The sequence below is a fragment of the Carassius gibelio genome, chromosome A8, assembly GCF_023724105.1.
Source record: "Carassius gibelio isolate Cgi1373 ecotype wild population from Czech Republic chromosome A8, carGib1.2-hapl.c, whole genome shotgun sequence".
Taxonomy (NCBI): domain Eukaryota; kingdom Metazoa; phylum Chordata; class Actinopteri; order Cypriniformes; family Cyprinidae; genus Carassius; species Carassius gibelio.
Genome location: NC_068378.1, coordinates 19,317,625 through 19,339,328, shown reverse-complemented (window position 1 = coordinate 19,339,328; position 21,704 = coordinate 19,317,625). Strand labels below are relative to the sequence as shown.

At 37.3% G+C, this 21,704-nt stretch overlaps 2 protein-coding genes across 3 annotated transcripts; both read right to left on the bottom strand.

Annotated features, from left to right (window-relative positions):
• Positions 1–946: 946 nt before the first annotated feature.
• On the bottom strand, positions 947–9,610 carry LOC128018785 (alpha/beta hydrolase domain-containing protein 17A). Of its 2 annotated transcripts, none has more exons than XM_052604539.1 (5): positions 9,267–9,610; positions 8,124–8,503; positions 6,893–7,087; positions 6,272–6,451; positions 947–3,965 (listed from the first exon to the last, which is right to left on the bottom strand). In XM_052604539.1, exons 2-5 carry the CDS (start codon positions 8,495–8,497, stop codon positions 3,740–3,742), a joined length of 975 nt encoding a protein of 324 aa, XP_052460499.1. In that variant the 5' UTR covers positions 8,498–8,503; positions 9,267–9,610; the 3' UTR covers positions 947–3,739. The 2 variants fall into 2 exon arrangements, with proteins under 2 accessions (XP_052460499.1, XP_052460501.1); XM_052604541.1 differs by having other exon boundaries at positions 9,322–9,606.
• A 2,428-nt stretch (positions 9,611–12,038) lies between these two features.
• LOC128018783 (AN1-type zinc finger protein 5) lies at positions 12,039–21,463 on the bottom strand. Its single transcript, XM_052604538.1, has 6 exons — positions 21,313–21,463; positions 19,522–19,722; positions 19,312–19,417; positions 19,055–19,179; positions 16,689–16,796; positions 12,039–14,788 (listed from the first exon to the last, which is right to left on the bottom strand). The coding sequence occupies exons 2-6, from the start codon at positions 19,679–19,681 to the stop codon at positions 14,640–14,642; spliced, it is 648 nt and encodes a 215-aa protein (XP_052460498.1). The 5' UTR covers positions 19,682–19,722; positions 21,313–21,463; the 3' UTR covers positions 12,039–14,639.
• Between the last annotated feature and the right edge of the window lie 241 nt (positions 21,464–21,704).

Here is a 21,704-nt window from a genome sequence, read left to right as displayed (position 1 = left end):
AAATGCAGCTACATGATGAATAAACAAAACACAGCCAACGGCAACAGAGTGTTATCCGTCACGCTCACAGAATGTTTCTTTCTGTGCACTGAATTATAAAAGCCTCATCATTGATTGTTGGGACTTCATGTCTGTGCCACAAGAGTTGCGGATCACAATTTAAAATGCAGGTCAGCCGCTACCATCGTTTTACAATTCCTGAGGATGTTTATAGCCCAAGGATTCTGGGAAACTCAGCCCAGCTCAGCCTGGAAAATATATCACCATATAAATGAGTGCAGTTATAAGAAAAGAGATTTACAATAGCTAATCATTTCAAGTTCGTATCAAATATGGATCTCACATTTAAAAATACAAGAGAGACATATTAAATGTGAAAGTTAATAAATGTATTAAATTATTCTAAATGTATTACGTCTTCAGCATACAAATCCAGCATGTAACATGAAAATAGGTTTACCATAATTGTCAATTCATATAGTCAAGTTCAAGGTTAAATATTATAGAAGATATTTAAATGTAAATGTATTAAATTTATTTAAATATAATGAACATAATTGATATAAAATAAATACACCTGCGTGTAAAAGTGGTGAATCTATTAAAAGATTTACAACAATTACCAATCTGTCACATTCAAAATTAAACACATCAAATATTAATCAAAAAATATGTGATATAATACATCAAATATATTGAAGTGCAAATGTAATGTAACGATACATAAAATATTAATTGTAATATTTTGCTGTATAAATGACACTCCTGTGCGATGTTAGGTTTACCATAATTTGACAATGAAAAAATGATAATTTACAATAGTGATCAATTAATGTCAACATATTAACATATTCATACTAATGTAAAACAAGAAATAATATTTTGCTATAGAAATTTGATGTTCCTGTGTGCGGTTACAAAAAAAAAAGAAAGAGTTACAATAATAATCAATTCATAATTTTATTTTCTATGATCTCTTTTTTTAATAATTCTGGAAAAGGAAAAAAACAATTAAAACTAAAAATAACATAGGACAGAAGGACAGAACAGCAACACCCCAATGACTCCTTGCTCCCGATCCATTAAGATAAAAAAAAAAAAAAACTGATTCTCAAACAATGTTATACAGTACATACATCGGATAGTTTTAAAAAGACATTTCTATAACTTTATTTAAAGTTATGCTTAATAAAAAGTTGAATCTGAACGTAACTAACGTCCTCCCCTCTTGTATGCGCACACAGAGCATCCTCACATCCAGCCTGCTGGTTCCAAGTCGATATTGCTTCTGCCCTCCAAACACTTGTGTCTTACAGGAGGTAAACACGCACCAACAGTCCACACAAAAACTTCCCCTCGGCAGCATCAACAGCAGCCTGTATTGTGTGTCTAAAAAGCCTGCCACCTCCTCCTTCACTCAACATCTGAGCGCTGACAAATGGCAGTGGGCGGCCATTGCAACTCCAACACCGGTCATCTTTGGTTAGAATGGAGAAAGAACAAGCCCCTTGTGTAAAACCTCTACATATTTAAATGCATGATGCAACATGTAACCAGTGTTTTCGGAATACAGAATGACTGGGCTTTGTGCATTAATGGGAGTCAGTTTAACCAGAGCACATACTAACAGACCATGTGAAGTGGATGGAAAAAAGACAATGAACAGGATATCTAGAGATGAAATGAGATGTCTAATCAACTCGGGTGCCATAAAATCAGAATACTCATCTAGCAAAAACCTTCCCTGACAAAGATACTGAAATTAATCTAATTAAACAAAAGTTGTATAGTATCCAGAATGGCTGGTCAGCCCACGGTGTTAAAAGGGCAAAATGGATTCACTCCAGAAAGAGGAAGCGATGTCTTATCTCACTGAAAAGACTCGGTAGTCTTTGATGCAATGGAAAACAGCAAAAGGCTGTAGGTTCGGCCCTTTTAATTTCACTGAGAGCGTTCAATTGAGATCTATAGCAGCAAGTTCCCTTGATAATTCACAGTTGAAAAACTTAGACTGAGAGAAAGACACCTCTGAATGATTTTGAGTCCACCGCTAGTGTTTTTCAAAGCTAACTTTAAGAGTCATAGTTGCATCCAGATCATATCAGACAAACTCCCTTTCAAGGCAAGCAGCTTAAAAATAGGGGTTACATGACCTCATTGTTGTGCCTTTATTGCTAGTTATAATCTTTAAACCCAGCACAGCTCAGAACATTACTTAGATGGATTAAACAATGTGCCACTAACTAGCAATCTGACATTGAATGAAAAAGGGGAAATCCTTTATTATCATTAAGAAAAGGCTTTAAAATTATGTGCTCTGCTTTGAAATGATTTGCTAAAACAATAAACAAAAAGGCAAGAGTAAATATGCACAATTATACTTGAGCTCTGATTTGAATGCCAACAAGAGGAGTAACATTTCCATGATTCCATGAAACATCCTTGACGTCAGGCTAAAAACAAGATAAACTGGTTGCGAGGTGTGTGTCATCGCCTTTGTTCAGAAGTAACTTCTGTTTTTTTTTACCTCTGACTGCTACCTGTGTTGCGTGCATTAATCATTCTTACACAATTAAAACATTTATTAACCCAAAACCCGTTTAAAATATTTAACTACTTGAGAATGCGGGTGGAAATGCTACGCCGAAGATCTGGCTTTAGAAAAGTCCCGAAATGATAATGAAACCTTGATCTTTCTACTGGCCCAACAGTCAAGAACATGACGTATGGATCTGGAAATGAATATATTCTGTATCATGTCATCCCAAGTGTGATGTTTTCATTGAAATATGATGATGAGGAAGCAGCCCTCCCAATTTCTTTCACCTCAGGGTGCTATGGACACCCTCACATGCTGAGAAGAAAGGAAAGAGACAGTAAAGAAAAAAAAAAAAGACTGATAAAGCTGGAAACAAAAGCCAGTGTCCCAGGATTGAAGCTTTCCCTGCCTGGAGCTGTGTAGATGATCAGGTGTCATCTCATCCCAAGCTCAGCTTTCACATAAAGGCAAAAACTCATTGGAAGGGAACGTCAGTGCATAGAGGTCAGCATCCTGCAGGGTATATGAGAGAAGAGACCCACGCACCTGGAAACAACAGCCTACCAGAGGAAGCCAGAGGGTTAGAAGCTGCAGAGCTGGGCATCATTGCACCGGTGTAGGATGCTTTAAAACTCAATCCTGAAATTCTTCACCAAACCCAACCGGTTTATTCCATCCTACAGGGTCAGCAAGGCAAGCAAATTTGCCAGGCTCTGACGTCGAACTATTTTAGGTTGTCTGACAACAAGTGGGAAGCCAAGATCTTTCAGGCTGAGGCATAACGTGAGCAGGTCGGAGAAGTGAACCACTCAACTGACAAATGAATGCTCAGATGTTGAGAAACACCATCAGGTTGGAGGTACAGAACATCGTCTGACTCTGGCTTATTTCCATTGGACTGAAACTGGCAGAGGGATTCATCCATCCATCCGTTCTTGCTCCATAGTAATTCCACTTCCATCTCCCAGAGTTCCCATGCACACACGCTCACATGTACAAGGAGATGACAAACGGGGGGAGAAAAAAGAAAACACTTAAGAAAACAAATCTGAGCAAAGGAGCATGTGTCAAGCTGCCCCAATAGTAACATTGTCTATACAAAATGGCAGGCTTCAATAAGTTACACATAAGAGACGCATCCGTCTCACTCTCGCTCGGACTGGGAGATGGTGGGATGACAAGAGGGAGACGGAGGAGAGCTTAGGCGTGTTGTGCGGCCAATTCCTGTCCGATGAAACGACGCAGCCGTTCCAGGTATTGGCTGTACAGTTCGATGTCGTTGTGTCCAGCCCCCTCCACCCACAGCGGCTCTACAGCTTTGGGGCAGCGCTCGTACAGGGCCAGCCCGTGGGAAAAATCTATCACCTCGTCCTCCGTCCCATGGATGATCAACACTGGAGACGTGATTTTAGAAACTTTCTCAATGCTGAAATAAGGACACACAAATGGGCACAGGGTGTTAGAAGAAAAACAACTTCCCCAATACACAGAGAAAAACTATTTCTTCATTAATAGACTCGAAAGCTCATTTCACTTTTGACATATGATCAATGAAACACCATGGATTTATTTCAGCGGCAACTTAATTTTCGGTATCGTGATAGCTCAAACTAGATTTTTCTAATTTAATAGTTTATTTTTTAATTTTTATGATGTCACTCAAATTGTGATGTTGACTTTTTCATGCAAGATATTTTTTATTTACTCTATAATTTAATAGTACACTACCTTTAAAGGGGAGGTGAAATGCTATTTCATGCATACTGAGTTTTTTACACTGTTAAAGAGTTGGATTCCCATGCTAAACATGGACAAAGTTTCAAAAATTAAGTTGTATGTTTGAAGGAGTATTTTTGTTCCAAAAAAAACCTCTTCCGGTTTGTCACAAGTTTCGGAAAGTTTTTTTCGAGTATGGCTCTGTGTGACGTTAGATGGAGCAGAATTTCCTTATATGGGTCCTAAGGCACTTCTGCCGGAAGAGCGCGCGCTCCCGTATAGCACAGCAGAGACATTCACTGATCAGAGCGATTCACTGATCAGAGCGAGATCGTCGCGAAAAGTCACAAAAGAAGTGTGTTTTTGGTTGCCAGGGCAAGACAACCCCGCACAGATTACCAAAAAAAATACAGCATTAAGGGACCAGTGGATGGCGTTTATTTTTACAGAGCATCAACGGAGTTGTGCAAGTGTTTTTGTTTGTTCCCTGCATTTCGAAGATGCTTGTTTTACGAACAAGGCCCAGTTTGACGACGGATTTGCGTATCGTTTATTTCTTAAGGATGATGCAATCCCAAGGAAAAAGGGTCACGATCGTGTGTTGGAACCCCAGGCGGTGAGTAAAACTGCTTCAAATATCTCTGCCTCCTTGTTAGTGCGTCCCCTCCCATGCCAGAGACCCGGGTTCGAGCCCCGCTCGGAGCGAGTCGTTGCTGCTGCTGTTCTCGTTCAGTTTCAGCCTCTGGATCTGATTCTGGATCAAAAATATACGCTGAATCTGACTGTAAGCCATGGTTTTTTTTGGATGATGGGTTTTCCCTCACGGTAATGTCACAGCTTCCACATGCTCTCAACGCAAAAGCCTATTCGCGCTCGTGATTCTTTAGCTCCGCCCACACGTCACGCCTCCAGGCGCTCGTGTTTTTCCGGGAAAAATCGGTACAGACTATCTTTCTCTTATGAATATAATAAAACTAAAGACTTTTTGGAGTTATGAAGGATGCAGTACTACTCTATATGTACTCAAGATTAACAGGATATTGAGTGAAAACGAGCATTTCACCCCCCCTTTAAAATCTTTGGGTCAGCAATTTTTTTCCCTGTAAGAAATTGCTGTTATTTAGCAATGACCCAAATGACATTTATAATGATTAAAGGTTTTTTACATAAATGCTGTTATATTCAAATAAGGGTGAAAAATCTATCAGTGTCCACAAAAATAAGTAGCACAGCGGTTTTCAGCATTGATAATTCTTGAGCATTTTAAAAATACATGGAAAATGTAATATTTCACAATATTACAGTTTTTACTTAAATTTTAGTCAGCAGCAAAAAAAAATATTACATACTACAAACTTCTGATACAAATACTTATGAATAATAACAACAATTTCAAATTGTTATGTAGCTAACTACATTTTGGAAATCCAAGTGGTGCATGTGTTTATGCATGGGTGTATCTGTGGGTGCCAGCAAACTAAACAGCTGCCAGCCAACTACACAGCAGATGTGCGAGAACAGTGGTGGTTTTGACTGAAGCTGTATGGCGACCATGTGTCCCGCTACACTGGCACGGAGTGACACCGCCTACCGAGTGTAGAGCCAACCTCCCTCACAGCCAACATGGAACAATGAAAATGATTGTAATGAAACTTAAAGAAAAAAAAATAGCCTTATATCCTTTAATCAAGGGCTGAAGGTCTAATTCGAAGACTAAATTATTACTATTTTTGCATCTATATATTTCAGTGTGTGATAGTCAGGCGCATTTTGTGTCTAAACAAGAAGCGCAGAAAAATATCCGCCAGCAAACCACATCACAACACACTCTGTTTGCTCTCGCCAAAACCCAGTGGATTGCTCATAAATAGCAGCAATCTGTGCTGGCCATGACAAGGCAAATCATCAGCTCATAAACAAACTGCAATGATGATGCCATGTCAAACCTCCAACAGAATGGTAATGGCACACAAATAATTGAGGACAAATCAGAATCCAATGTTGTTTGGTACTCACTTGGGAAATGCGTCAAAGCAGTAAGTCTTCTTAGTGTCAGGGAAGGCCACCCTCATGCCGGAGGTGAGAGGGGAGTGGAGAATCACAGCCGCACACTCGTATCGTGATGCCAGGTCCACCGTGGGCACCGTGCCAATGCTCTGTCCATAAAGGATAATATTCTCTGGGCTGATGCCATATCTGTTTCAAATAGAGGAATCAAAAGCTAATTATTAATACTGAACAAATAAATGCCCCGTGCCATTGTGATTAACAGACTATTCAGACCAAGAGCAGTATGAATTGCAGATTGCTGGCACAACATTGTGAATACAGTGTGAACTTTCATCAGCCTTTTTTTTTTTGCATTCCTGAATTAAAGCAAACTGTGCTCTTTTCATTTAGTTTAAAGATTCTGGTTCATATTCTACTGTTTTACATTTAAGAAACATTCTAAAAAACTTTTCTGTCACTTTTGATCAATTTAATGGGTTCATGCGGAATAAAACTATCTTTAAAAAATATTTTACTGACTTTTTAACAGTTGTCTAGATTAGATATTAAGATGCAGCATTGTAATATAACTCGACAACAGTCATGCAGTTGTTTTGGTTGAGCCCTGGTATTGATTTTGTGTCTCACCGTGAGCGTAGAGCCTGCCACGCTGCGTCTATGTCTGCATACAAATTCTTTTCTGAGGGCTTCCCCGTACTGACCCCATAGCCGGAGTAATCATAGGAGAATATGTTACAATTGATGCGAGTGCCCAGGCCAATATAGAAGCTGCTCATCTGGCCTAGATCCACTGCATTACCATGAGAGAACAAGACAGTGAACCTGCGGAGAGAGACAGACAAAAGGGGTGATGGGATTTGTGGTACAAAGTCACTCTCTTGTATGCTCATTACACTATTTCAAGGTCTGACTCAACATCCAAGTCAAGATGGATCCACAAAGAGACTTAATAACCTATCATTTTACTCACTGAATCACTGGGCATGTGGGTGCGATTGCAGTGAGCCTGAGCCTGATATGCTGCAGGGAATGATTTCATAACTAACACGAGAGAGAGAATGTGTGTGTGTGTGTGTGTAGAATCATAATACCAGAGTATCCAAAAATCAAAAAAAAACTTGCAGTGTTATTTTAGAATTACTTGTATAGTATTTATTTTAAAATTGTATTTATTTTAATGTTCATATTTTAATTTTATTTTTTGTTTTAGTATTTTACTAGGTGATTTTGTCTTTTTTATTAGATTTTGTCTTGACGTTTCTATTTAGCTTTCATTTTTAGTAATTTTAATACTTATTTTTTTTTCAGTTAATCATTATGGCAACATTTCTATTATATATATATATATATATTTTTTTTTTTTTTTTTTTCAGCTTTATTGCAATTCAAGAACAAAATGTTTTAATAGTTTTAGTGTACAACTATAAAATATTACATTAAAGCCAGACTTTCAAAAAACTATTTAACAGGTGCTTTGAGTAGTAAAGTGAAGACATCCACAATATTGACCACAAAAAAGAAAACACAACAACTGTACTCTTCCTAAGAAAATCACCTTTAGAAAGGAAATAAAGCGACAAAGGAATAAGTAACAACAGTGGGAATTAAGTGGTGCGTGATAAAGAAAGAATGTGTCCAGGAAGGAGTGGCTTCTGGGTAAAGATAGCAGACAAACTCAGAGAGGGAAGCAGGAAATAGGACAAAGGAAAATGGAAAAAGAATTAAGGAATGTAAATAACCCATGTGAGGAAAAGGGGGTCCATCAGAGGAAACGTGACATTTTGAACATATAATATTGTAAAAAAAAAAAATTATATATATGGCTCCTCCAATTGTAACTAAAATGCACCCATCCTACCTGGCAGAGGGGGCACAGCGGATATACATGCAGCCCACTCTGTTCCCCCTACTAGAACGGGTCAGGAACACTTCCGTAACATCCAGCTCCCGTTGGGAATACTGGAATTCTGCCCGCTCTGTGAGGTGGAGCTTCCAGCGCCCCTCCCCTGTGGCATTCCCTCCCCCAACCGAACTGCTACCACCACCACCTCCTCCCCGGGACCGGAGGCTTGACGTCCCCGTGGGTCCGGCAGGTACCGGCCCGGCCTCCGGATCAGGCAGGAGGGCATAGGTAGGTTCAGGAGGCAGGAAGGCAAGCTTGGCAGCAATACGGCTGGGGCAGGGGGGGCAACAGAACAGGCAGCACAGCTCACTCACAGAAAGCCCATTCATTGTCAGCTGCAAAAGAGATGACAAGAGATTGTAGTCAATACACATCAACAAAAATATTAATTAAGTTTCAACTGGGCTCTGTAGTATGTACATTATATTTGGAGAAACAATAGTAAATTGTATAATATATTATTACTGTGTATAGACACTGCTGGGTCATGTGATCTCATCATGGCATCCCCCATGAGAGGAAACCATCTCAACATGCAAAAAAAAATAATTTTCTAGTCTTGAAGACTTATATGATCTTATATGATGTAAATCTACAACTGTTGATTTTTTTTTTGTTTAAAACGTTTTTGAAATAAAATACTTAACTACTTTAACATCTAATTTCTTTAGTAATTATTTCAAAAACAATACTGCATTCAAGCTCCTTTTGAAAAACAAAAATAATACTTTTTCTTTTCTTTAGATTCTTCCTATGCAGCATTTTCTACCATTTCTTAAAAAGGTCCAAAGCTCCAACAGTAAACAAATGGTTAATAAGTAATACCTAGGTAGAATTAACTCAGACATGCAGTAAACCTATCCCACAGCTATACTGCCCTCCCAGCTTAAAACTGATAGTCTAGCTGTTATTTGACACCTATAGACTACAAATATAAATAATATATATTGTATGATATCGCCGGTTTAATATCCACCAGTGTTCACATCAGTCTCAACAGACCCGCTCATCCATAACTCAACATTTACACATCTTTTCAGCTGCAAACGAACATTATATTGTTAACAAACACATTAATGTATATAATTGTCCACATACGTGTCGTTTTGTTCACCACAGCCTGCCAAAGCCGAAAATCTTTATATTTTCACACCTCTTTCGCTAAGTAGCTAGCTCGTAGTGAAGGGGTAGGGGGGAGTTAGCCAGCTAGCCAGTCAGCTACGACTCCTCTCAGATAACAAATAAAGGCCTGAACGCCGCCGAGGACATTTCTCATCCGAAAATTAAAAGCTGAACCCTCCAGGAATAAAACTTGATTTCCGGTTTGTCGTTCCGAGTTGATTCCCGACTACCGTCCTGCCATGTAATAATCTGCTGGTATAGGCTAATAGAGCTGTGTGTTTTCCACTCCAGTCAAAGATGTTTGTTAGCCTTCCCACTCTTCATTGCGTGCTTGAAGTAGGAGGAGCTATAGAGAGAGAGTAGTGAGTAAACTTGAATTAAAAACCTGTTGGATTGAAGGCTTAAATTATTAATAAATGACATTTTCTAACATGATATTGTATAATAACGCAGTAGGCTTAAATTACAAACATTAAAATATAAACGGTTTAAAAACGTACAATATTTTTTTTATTTGAGATCATGAGAATTATATCATAAAATGTAATATATATATATATATATATATATATATATATATATATATATATATGTGTGTGATTATAGAAATAATTAAAATGTTGCCGTTTAACATTCTGTCAGTACTCTTTAGACAATGTGTGTACACATTTACGATCATAAAACCTGTTCTGTTCTGTATTTTTTTTTTTTTTAAGAATCTTTGAACTAAGTAAGCAAAATGTTTATGGGGAGATATTGCGTAAAAAATGTTCAAACTTCCTGCTTTATTTGAAATGCTAAATTTGTATTGGCAGTATCCAGACTTCGTATGTATATAACATATATAATAATAACTTTGACATGTTTGTCTGTTGACATGACAGTATCAAATTGTCTGATATGTTTATTATTAATACTCTTGTGGGAAAACATATCTTTGCTAAAAAAAAAAAAAAAAAAAATTATGCCTTTGTGTTTATTTTAATATTATAAAAGGAATCGCTCTGTCGGGTTGCATGTAACCAATCAGAGGGTCCGCTGAGTCGCACGTGACTCGAAGAGTCCACAGTGCGGAAAACATGCAGAGTGGATGATATTCCTGCTTTTATCTGCTCTTCACTGTACCGCATCCGGAAATTACGCTTACGGGACATCGAGGGAGGAGCATCCCATTAACTTCTGTCAGATCTGCTGAAAGCTGATGGGCACAGTCATGCAAGAGACATCGACTAAATGCTTAAATTAAAAAATAAATAAATAAATAAAGGTTTTATAAGTGCATTGTACACCTAACTATTTAATTCCAAATCATTATTACTGATTCAAGAGTTTTCTCAGCATAGCCTACTTATGAAAACAATCTTTTAATTAATTAAAAGGTTGCCACAAGCCATCAATAAATAGCCTTGAATGTCCTTATATTAAAAAATATATAACATTTATTTATTTTATTTTTTGTCTGCTTGTGTGTTCTGTTTTGTCCCAGGTCTTAAAAAAGGGTTAAAGATAATCAAGTCAGTTTACATGTATGGCTTTTGAATACCAATGAAAATTTAGTTCACTAGTGAAAAATGGTGGAAATGCTGACACGCCTTTATGATGAAGAGATTATCTTTCCGGCAATTCCAAGCAGAGAGAACATGAACTGTTTTATATGGAACTGAAGAGAAAAACAACAACTTCCCTTTACTTCCTTTAACTCATTTAACAAGCCTACAAAGTGTAAATGAATACAATGGAATCACGTTGTAACAATAAATCTAACAGATAAATGTCAACCCATTTAAATCCATGGACAGTAGCCAGCTTTCTGTGGTGAAACAGGCTGAGGTGGGCAGCTGCTGATTATGGCAAGAATACATGGTGATTCACATACAGACAGGACATTTTCACTGCTAACAGATCTTGTTTTCTCATTGAATATATTGCAATCTGACGATCTGCTAGAACAAATGTCAGAGGAGGGATAGGAGATATACAACTAAAGTTAAGTAGGTGATCAGTAATTATTACGCCACTTCCTGAAGTCGACTTGTCTTGTTTCCAACATTAGTAGGAGTCATGTGGGCCATTTGTGCATAAGGTTAGACTCAAAACACTTTCAGCAAAAGACGACACACTACACTCTTAAAAACAAAAGTTCCTTATTGGCAACAAAGCATTATTATGGATTATGGACTCTGTAATAACATTATTAAATAGAAGCAATTATTTATTTTTTCGGTGAACCATTCCTTTAACATCCATGGAACATTTATTTTATTCTTTATTAATTTGGAATTTCCGTTGTTTTTATGGTGTTTTTTTAGTGGGAAAAGTTTCTTCAGATTATTAAATATTCTTCAAGCTAAGAAAGAAATTGTTCAAAAACAGTTAACAGAAAGGCTCTTTGGGAACCCAAAATGGTTCCTTTATGGCACTCCCACCAAAACTTTGGAACTTTTACTTTTAGGTGTTATATCAGTGGTTATTAACCTTTTTGATGACAAGACCCATTTTTATCCAAGACTATTCACAGTTTTCCTATCCAAGTTGAGATGTACAGCTGGTACTTCTGTTTTATAAAAAAAAAAAAAAAAAGCTCAGAAGTGTTAGTTTCATGTTGTACATAATTATGTTTAGTGTTCTTCTAACATTTTGTTTACATAACTAAATTTAGATAGTTTTAGGACATTTGTGCTCCTCTGGTTGAGAACGGCTTTAGATGGTCTGAGCAAATATGTGCACTAATTCAAGAAACGTAAGACATTGTGTAAATTTAAAATAAACTTTGTGATTTTATTGGTTTTATACTTACTCATACACATCATACAGTCCTAAATTTAAAAAGAAAACAAAAAGGTATCTGGTGGTGTCTCTGGGGGACTGGGCACGCTGGTAAATGAATTCATGAATGCTGGTTAACGTACTGCTGAACGGGGCTGAGCTGAAACTCACAACACCCATCCAAATGTTCTTATTAACTACTGGGAGAAATACAAATCTCAAGACCATCACTAAAATCAAGGCCAATCTTCATCAGTTACATTTAAGGAAGAAATCACTTCTCTATTTTGCTCAATAACATGCAATTTCGACGATTAATCATTGCTAGCATAGAAAAGATACTGAACTGGCATACAGTGCCAGACACTGACTGATAAGACACTGAAGGCAACATTTGAGGTGACCAGCTGGCTTTCAACCCACTAGAGCTTCAGAGTCAAGCGGTTGACTACATTCACAGTTTTGTGCCAACCACACAACAAGAATCTCACCAGGAAGAGGAGTCTAGCACTCCCATACACTGACATGGCCTTCACCCATCTGTATCCCTAACACTCAAACCCTACTAAACCCTCTTTAAAAAGCTGTCAGGATGCCAGCTCACTGAGCCACTTATACCTGCTTTCACAAAAGCCATCTTGAGCTGGCAGCCCCACTGAGGAGAAGTCATTTCCTTAATAAAGCAGCAAGGTCATTACCAGAACTTCTAATCGGATACATCCACCATGTTGCTTTCGACAAGTCTTGTAAATCAAGGGACTGCATATAAATCATGGAAAAATGTGCACACCAAGAGACATTATGAGGGAAGATGCTGGACAACATTAAGAATAAATACAAAATGGACATTTAAGCCCTTTCAAAAAAAAAAAAAAAACAACCAGCACAAAGACAGAGGATTCACTCAAAGGATGACAGAGAACACCACATCACACCTTTCTCCTTACATATGGGTACTTAATAAACACTACATAAGCACAAAACAGACGTTTTTTTATTTTCCTGCTGAACCTTTCCTGCTCTAAGTTCTTAATCATTCTATTTTAGAATGGCAGCCATGTAATATTTACATTAGAGAACAGAAGAATCCTGCTGATTTGAAAAGCAGGCTCCATTCGCCCATGCACTGGGACGTTGTGTTTCACATTCGTGTTGCAATGTAATATGTGGCTGTAGCAAACTCTGCATTTGGCCTAGTATTTCTGTGAGCATGCAATGCTTCAGTTGGGGAAGTGTGCATCTTCCACTATGACATCCTAAGCACATCGGTATTAATTGTAGGTCCATGTTTTTTGGACCGGAGAGGCATTGCCTAATAAACAAATTAGTAGCCGGTTCCATTAGCATCATTCATTGGTCTGCTGGTGGTTAACGAATACTTTGCTCTCAAAGCTTGGCGACTCTGAGAGCAAAGGTCACAATGGTTCATCGCTGGCGTGCATTAGCAATAATTGGATACATCCAAAAAGTTGCTGGTAGCTTCAATGCAGAACCGAGGATCCTATAGGAACTGCATTTTTTTTTTGTGTTTGTGCGAATAAACTAAAGAATGATCTTGTGCTTTGATTTTGAAAAGTCCAATCACGTCTGACTTTCCTCCACGAGGACCTATAATTCTTAAAAATGCATACGCAAATAAGAAAGAAATATTATTAAGGGATTACCTACTGGATTTTTAACAAGATTTTTTTTTGGACACATGCTTCCAATCCTCCAGTACCAACCAACCAAATGATAATACAAAATAAATAGAATGCAATCACACAATTCAAGCTACATACAATATATTAATATAGATCTTCTGATGCCATACACTCATTAAAACAGAAAAAGAAGGGAAAAAAACTCAGTCACTCGCTTATCTCAAGGCTCCTGCTACGCCCCACCCCGCCCCCCTTCAAACCCCATCCGATAACTATTCATGCACCCAACATTAGCATGATAAGTCAATATATAAAAGAGAAAATATTTCTTAAATGCACAGCCTGGGATTTGACATGTCGGGATAATTAATCAGAACAAAGAAAAAAAAAGAATAACAGTAAAATAATTTTACATGGGTAAATGTGAGAGTAGTCATTAAAATCTATATTCTTCAACCTTTTGCAATATCAGAGAAATTCTCTCTCGATGTCCCAGCACTTCCAATTAGACTGCTCAACCCACATTTTAGGGATCCTATAAAAAATTATGTTATAATAATATCCTAACAAAAGTCAATGCCAGGGTAAAAACAAAAGAGTCCACTCTCCCCCCGGTGCACATGGATCCCCACCTGAAAACCAATCCCTTTTCTCCCTGGCTCTCTAGAAAAAGAAAAGAAAAAAACAACAACATCTCTCAACATGTCACACATTCATTCTCACACACACACACACACACACACACACCTCTACACCGCCCCTTCTGGGAGAGACAGGGAGATGATCATTTAGGGACTGGCCAAGCAGGGGCTCTACCCTACAACCCCACCCACCTTATCCTACAATGAAGAAATGAACCCAGTTTAGAATGGTGTTATTCAGCGCCATGGTTCCAAAACTTGCAGGTCAAACTATTTTTGCTCATTTAAGCCAACAGTCCTCATAACTTCTGAATCTTCTCAGCTACCACGATGGGGTTTTCCTTGCGGATGCGGGCGGCAGCGGCTCCTCTGTAGTCGTAGGGACAGTCATGTTTGTCAGAATAACGGTGGACAGCACAAAACAGGTTACCGCAGCGACAGTCAAAGCCTACAAACACAAAGGAAAGTTTATTCAGTATTTCAATCAGCCATTTATTTCGGATGGGTATACATTTTAAGATTAAGGTCTCTAAAGAATTGGCAGGATACCAGAAGGATCATGTCAAATGCAGCACTAACCTGCAGTATGACAAATTAACTAAGATCTACTGATATATATATATTTTTTTATAAAATAAAAATAAAAATCTATATTTATCCACTGAGTAATAGTGGGAATTTGGTATTTGGTAACATACAAGCATACATTTGCAATCACAGTGTAATAGTATTGGAAGATGTGCTCCTTGGAATTTAAAAGGGAATTCTTGACTTTTGACATGCTTTCGGTCCTAGCTGTAGTGAGCAGGAGAATATTTTCTCAAGCTCCTTAAGGATACCGTCCAAAATTGATGGATGTTTATACAACAGGGTTGGTAAGTTTTATGTTTTTGTAAATGTCTCTTATTTGCTGGGGGGGATTTCCCCCTTTCTGGTCAATGTATCCCTGCCTCTGCTGAATTATTTTTACCCCCAGTGGGGATAAATTTATCCCCCCCCTCAAAGTGATCAGTGCTACTACACTAGTGGCAAGACGGATCAAACAACTTATCATGGATCCGTGGTTTGATTAAAGTCAATTTTATTTTAAAATGCGCTACTTTGGCTGGCTCTGATACAGCTGCCTTGCAGCCTCTCTGTTTTCAGCACTCTGCAGACTTGCTCAATGTCCTGCCCACGGCTGATTTGATCTGATTGGTTACACCTCACGAGTAATCGCCTATCAACACTTGCAAGACGATTGAAGCCGGTCCGCTGGGCATTGGAGTTGCTAACTTGGCAACTTTCTCGCTATATTTAGCGACTTTTTTTTTTTTTACAAAAAAGCGACTAGCGACAAATCTAGCAACTTTTTGGCCAATCATTATTAAGTCTCTGAGACTCTCTGGCGGTGCCGCACGAGCTCTCTCTTTCCCGGCTCGAGCCTCTCTCTGCATCTGTAAGTAAGCGCAGAGAGCAGCAGCACTTTCAGTAAAAAAAAAAAAGAAACATATTCTAATTCTATTTTACAAGCAAGTATAGCCGACATCAGTCACAGCACAACCACTGACTCATTAGTGCAGATTAATGTGTGAGAGCTGGTTATGTAGTCTTAATCGACCGCGTTTCAGTCATTATAATATTCATTCCATTTTCTGACAACAGAAACATTAAAATATAGTAATAAAAAGTTTTATTGAAAATAAAATTAAATGGTTAAATTAAATTGCAGTATGTGAGCATAGGGAGGTAATAGAATACTACGCACTTGCGTCATAAATGTGCTAATTAGCACATGACGTCACCTAGTTAATGTTCTCAATATGTATTTTTATGAAATAAAATGTTTTAAAACACCCCCTTTGTTTTTTTGTTTTTTACAAATCGCACCCTGTATATATATATATATATATATATATATATATATATATATATATATATATATATATATATATATATATATATATATATATATATATTTTTTTTTTTTTTTTTTAATGTACCATTTCTTTGACTGCAATGCTGAATTTCAGCAACCAGTACGCCATTCTTCAATGTCAAATGATCATTAAAAAAAATTATCCAATGTGCTGATTTGGTGGTCGAGAAACATTTATTCTTCGTATCAATATGTTCGCATGGATGCAAATTTTTATATGTGTGAACACAGGGAATGGTAATAAGACTGCACAAAAGTGAATAGTTGAGCTGGAATACAAAACCTACAAGGAGACCATCTGCTGACTCTCTCAACTAAAAAGGAAAATAAACTGATTTGCAGTAAAGCTGTATACTGTAAGATTTGAAGTCTGCTCAAAAGTGTGGCCCAGCCCTCATTCAAGAACAATAAGCTCTTCCCTGGTTCTTACCCGTGAGGCCAACTTTTTTCCTACAAATAAAGCATCGATTCTTCTTTTTGTTCTTGTCAGGAGTCTGCTCTCCGTCTGAAGAAGCCTGTGCAGCTTCACCTTCTGGCCCTGTGATTACAGACATGGTCAGCCTTTAACAACTCATTTCTAAAACACAACAAACTTACATGATACTCCGACACTCAGATCAATGATTTAATGAATCACCAGTATTCATGTCTTCCCATAAAGAGAACTGAATGGAGGGCTTTATTTTGGTATTAAGTTTTTTCAAGGTTTGTTACTTCTAATGTTAGTGTGATTTTACATGTATATAAAACAATTTTTTTAGAATAGGCTATTTTTTTTATCTTGTTTTTGAGCCTCTCTGCAGAAGGCGGGGCATATCAAGACTGAATAACTTGCCTTTACAGATTACCAATATCTGTTCTTGGTCTTTGTTAAATAAAGTTAATATTTCAGTTATTAACGGTAATGTTTTCTCTTGGTTCTTGGTTCTAAATAAATGCGACTTATATATGTTTATTTTCCTCATCATGACGTATTTTTGGACTGATGCGACTAATACTAAGGTACGATTCATAGTCCGAAAAATACGGTAACAGTTTCTCTTATTAAAATAACAGACGGGCACTGGTGTTACGCTGTCTGAATGCAACATGGGTCGTCTGAATAAAAACCTTAAATGCTAAAGTATACATCAAATGGTCTGAAACAGGCAATGCAATAGTGGTAAAAACACGTTTACTCACACTTATGTGTTTGGACATTACTGTTGGATCCACTCTAGTCAGACTCAGCATCATTTACTTTCAGTCTCTCTGAAATTCCTGCATCATACTGTCTTGTTTAAAAATGAATCCGTAGCGAATTAAAGCAAACAAACAAAGAGAGTTTCACTGATGCGATCTGGTGTGCTTTGCTATTTTTACTCTGTGTTTACACTGGACGCGAGCAGTGCAATGCGACTATAGACAACTGAACCCCTTATAATCAGCGATTCTGTCTACACTGAATGCTGGATGATAACTGGATGCTTGTTGGATGCAAGCAGCGATGATGGGCCCAAGCCAGCGCAACCGCCACCATGGTGGCATCAGGAAAACAGTGCACAGTGGGCACATGCATTTACAGTAACCCTCTGGCAGTCTGGTTTTAAGGGATACAGCAATAAAAGGGTTAAACTAGAACATCAAGAGGGTGAAACACACACACACAGAAAACAAACACTTTATAATAAGGTTTAATTTGTTAACGTTCATTAACTATATTAGTTAACATGAATAATTATTATATAGCATTTATTAATGTTAGTTAATATTAAGTTCAAAACTTACTGATAAATTATGAGTTTAAAGATGTTAATGTACTACGAATAAACATTAACATTTTTATTAAGTAACATTAAAAGAGATTTATAAATGCTGTAAAAAAATATATTGTCTATTTTTAGTTCATGTTAGATAATTAATTGACAAATGTTAACAAATTAGACATTGTAAAGTGTAATCAAAACTTTATGATCTATAAGAATTTTTCACAAAGATTTTAATGATCTATAAGCATTTGTGAAATAATTGTCTAAAACTTTATTACCTGTACAGTACATATTAACTTATTTTATGTATTTGTATGTATGTAATTGTGATTTGAACTATTTGAACTGAGAAGTAAAGGATCAGGCTTAAAAGATGTCTTATCCAATAACCACAGTATTACGGCCTTTATCTGTCTGTTCAACAAAAAAAAAGATGGCCCCTGAGCATTACAAATTTATGAAACTGAGCATGTTTCCTAAAAATGACTTGTTCTTCATATGTCTAAAGTTTTGAAGAGTTTGGATAATGCACTTCAAAGAATTACTGTTATATGATTTTACTATTTATTTACTTTAATAATTCACCATGGAAACACCATTCAAGAAATCCAAAATTTGTTCACAATTCAGCATCTTCAGTGTCTTGGCATCATGTTGACAAAGTTCAGTGTGAATTGCATGATTCTCCTAGGATGAGTATGCATACAATTTCTACTAACAACTGGTTTAATATTAGAATAACCTGCCCGTTTTTCTTTGATTTGTTGGATATTCCATGTCTCGCTAAATGGACTCAATATACTATGTATGCAATGGTTTAACGAGGAAAAATTACAACATAAAGAGATTTGAAATAATAATAAATACAAATAAGTTAATAAAGTAATAAATACAAATAATTTGAAAAGCTTTTTGCAAAATTATTAATTTTGAGTATTTTTTTTTTAAAGCTAAAGGAACAAAACTACTTTATGATTTTAGTTTACTTGACTATAATACCCCTGAAGATTTTGTACAATGTGCATGTTTGAGACTGAACACAGCAGACCTGTGCTTTTAGACGAGCCCTCCTCCTCTTCCTCCTCCACTTCTGCTCTGTCTGAATCAGTGGTTGACGTGTCCTGGGAGATGCTCATAGCAGTCATCTGCTGGGTTACTGGGCTGGGCGAACTACTGCATAAACAATACAACCGAATACAGAGTTATTTGTTATAATTCCTTCCTATACCAACATAAGCTGTTTTGCACTTGTAGTTTATACCAATTGAAGAATGAACAGTCTAAGATTTGTAAAGTCCTTCTTACCTAGACGTGCGTTCTTCAGGTGGGGTAACGGCTTCCGTAGTGAGTACAGGGGTGGACTCCACTGTTACCGCACATGCCCCTGGGGAACCTACAGGAGATGTGGCACCTGAAAGAAACCAACAGAAACCTAATCATGAACTCTGCTTAACCTCAAAACTGAGTGAGCACATTTAATTCCTTATTCAACAGGTACATGCGATAGAAACCTACCTTTCTCACCTGGGGGACTGTTTCTGCCCCCTCCTTGTTGTCTCTGCAGATGTTCCTTGTAGCAGACAGAGCACATTCCATTGGTGCGAGGGTTACCATAAAAACCGCATCCCATAGTGCAAAGCATTGGCACTTGCGTCTGATTTGTCTCCTGAGCCATGCTGTTTTAGAAGGGGGTAAGGGGGACGGGAGAGGGCGATCCTAGAAACAGGGTTTAAGTATTAGTATTTCAAAAGCATAATTTATCATGAAGTGACAAAAAATGCCTGATATAAAAGGAAATTATGATGCCGCTAAAAATTATCTAAATCTATCTAAAAATGTTTAATATTTACTCACCGTGATTTCATTCTTGACCCATATTAATTTTTTTCTCTATGAAACAGATAAATTAACTTCACATAGATATCTTCTATAAAACCTCGTGTCCATTGAGAATCAAGCTCCAAAGACAAAAAAGGTCTATAAAAGTACCATTGGAAGTTATACAACTCATGTGCTATATTAGAAGTCTTCTGAAGCCATGTGGTAGCTGTGTGTGAATACAGCATGCAATTCATTCAGACAAAAGACAGCTTTTTTTTTTTTTGTCCTTTCTGTGGCTTGACAGCCCATGGTCAGGTTTGGAAAGACATTAGGGTGAATAAACAATGAAATTTTTATTGTTGAGAAAACTATTCGGTTACACTTTATGTTGTCTTCGTTGCATTGTGAATACTAATGAATACTGAGCAATATTAATAAGCAACATTTCATTGCTATGGGTTTGGTTTAGAGTTAGTTTCTTATAATTATGCATAATTTACAGTAACTAAAAACACACGTAGAGTGTAACAAGGACACTTTAAAATTGAGTGTTACCAACTATTTCTTTAAAAGCACATTAAAAACTATAAATGCATAATTGCAATATCATAATACATGCCAGACATCGTTAAAATAAAACTAATTGCATCACATGTAACCTTTTGTGCTCTACCCTGACTTTGCTGAAAAGTTTTGAAAATAATACCCATTTCTATGTTGTTAATTTACTCTTAACATGGCTATATAGAATAATAGATTTCTAAACAGGAAGAGAAAAGAAAAGACGCAAAGTTTATCCATGAAACTGGTGAAACTGTTTAATGTTGATAGATTCCCGTTACAGTGACCAAAAACCCAACTTTAAACCATTTGCATTAATTTTGGTTACCCTGCTAGAGACTGAATATATGCCACACGAACACAAAAGTTCCTTTGTTTATTTGCGTTTTGTTTCTCAAATTCTAACAATGGACCAGGTTACTGAAAACAGCATGCTGATCAAATGACGATTGCAATCTGGCAACAGTTGCGCTTCAATTCGAATAAAATACTGCCAGTAAGTGTTTAATGTTGAAACGGATGTTTATCTGAACTATCTCGACGACAGATTAACAAGAGAGCGGGGAATGAATAAGGTTATTTTGGAGCATGTCCAGGAAAAATCAGATGAGAGCGGCTCCGCATTTAGAAAAACATTTTGTTTTTGACCCGAGTAACGTTACCGCGACAAACAACAAATCGAAAAAGCGACAGCGAATGTTTTCCTTCCATAGTAGTTAATATTACGTACAGATAATGGTGTCAAAATCGCTGACCAGATTAAAGTAATTTTGTTTGTGATACTCAACTAGCTAGGCTAACACGCTAGCTCTGCTAACGGCTAGCTGACGTGATGGCACGCACACAAAACGGACAGCTGGGACCCCAAGACCGTCCAACGAACACTTGCGGTGGCTTAAACCCCACGTTAGCTCGAATATTTACCCTTATTTTCGTGTGATTGCGGAGAAATCGACGACCTTGATCCACAAAAACCTTGACAGGGCAGGTTCCTGCTATGCGCGTGCGGCCTGCTTCTCTCAACGTCATCCGAAACAACAGGCGTGACGTCACCCGTGGTGCAACAATTCATCTTTTGGCCATCATCGAAACTTCATCATCACACTTCCCCCTAGTCAAGTCCAGTTCACAGCAACAACGCTGCTATGTATTTATATAACATGCAGTATATTTGGTTTGAGAAAACATTGGTTTATGTGCCACAGTTGTATTGTTTTCCGAGCATTTTAGATTAAAAAGATATTTTAGGGAGGGCAATGTGGAATGTGCAAGTTTTTGGAATTATGAATGCTTTTATTTTCATGTTTAGTGTCAAA

Bases quoted from the DNA above. Each gene is read 5' to 3' on its own strand.
- LOC128018785 (XM_052604539.1), bottom strand. From the start codon at position 8,497: ATGAATGGGCTTTCTGTGAGTGAGCTGTGCTGCCTGTTCTGTTGCCCC. The intron at 7,088-8,123 runs GTAGGATGGGTG...CTCTCTCCGCAG, and splicing joins CGCTGTGCCCCCTCTGCCAG to GTTCACTGTCTTGTTCTCTC. The intron at 3,966-6,271 runs GTGAGTACCAAA...TCCTTATTTCAG, and splicing joins TGCTTTGACGCATTTCCCAA to CATTGAGAAAGTTTCTAAAA.
- LOC128018783 (XM_052604538.1), bottom strand. From the start codon at position 19,681: ATGGCTCAGGAGACAAATCAGACGCAAGTGCCAATGCTTTGCACTATG. The intron at 19,180-19,311 runs GTAAGAAGGACT...TTGTTTATGCAG, and splicing joins CCTGAAGAACGCACGTCTAG to TAGTTCGCCCAGCCCAGTAA. The intron at 16,797-19,054 runs GTCTGCTGTGTT...CTGTAATCACAG, and splicing joins GGGCTCGTCTAAAAGCACAG to GGCCAGAAGGTGAAGCTGCA.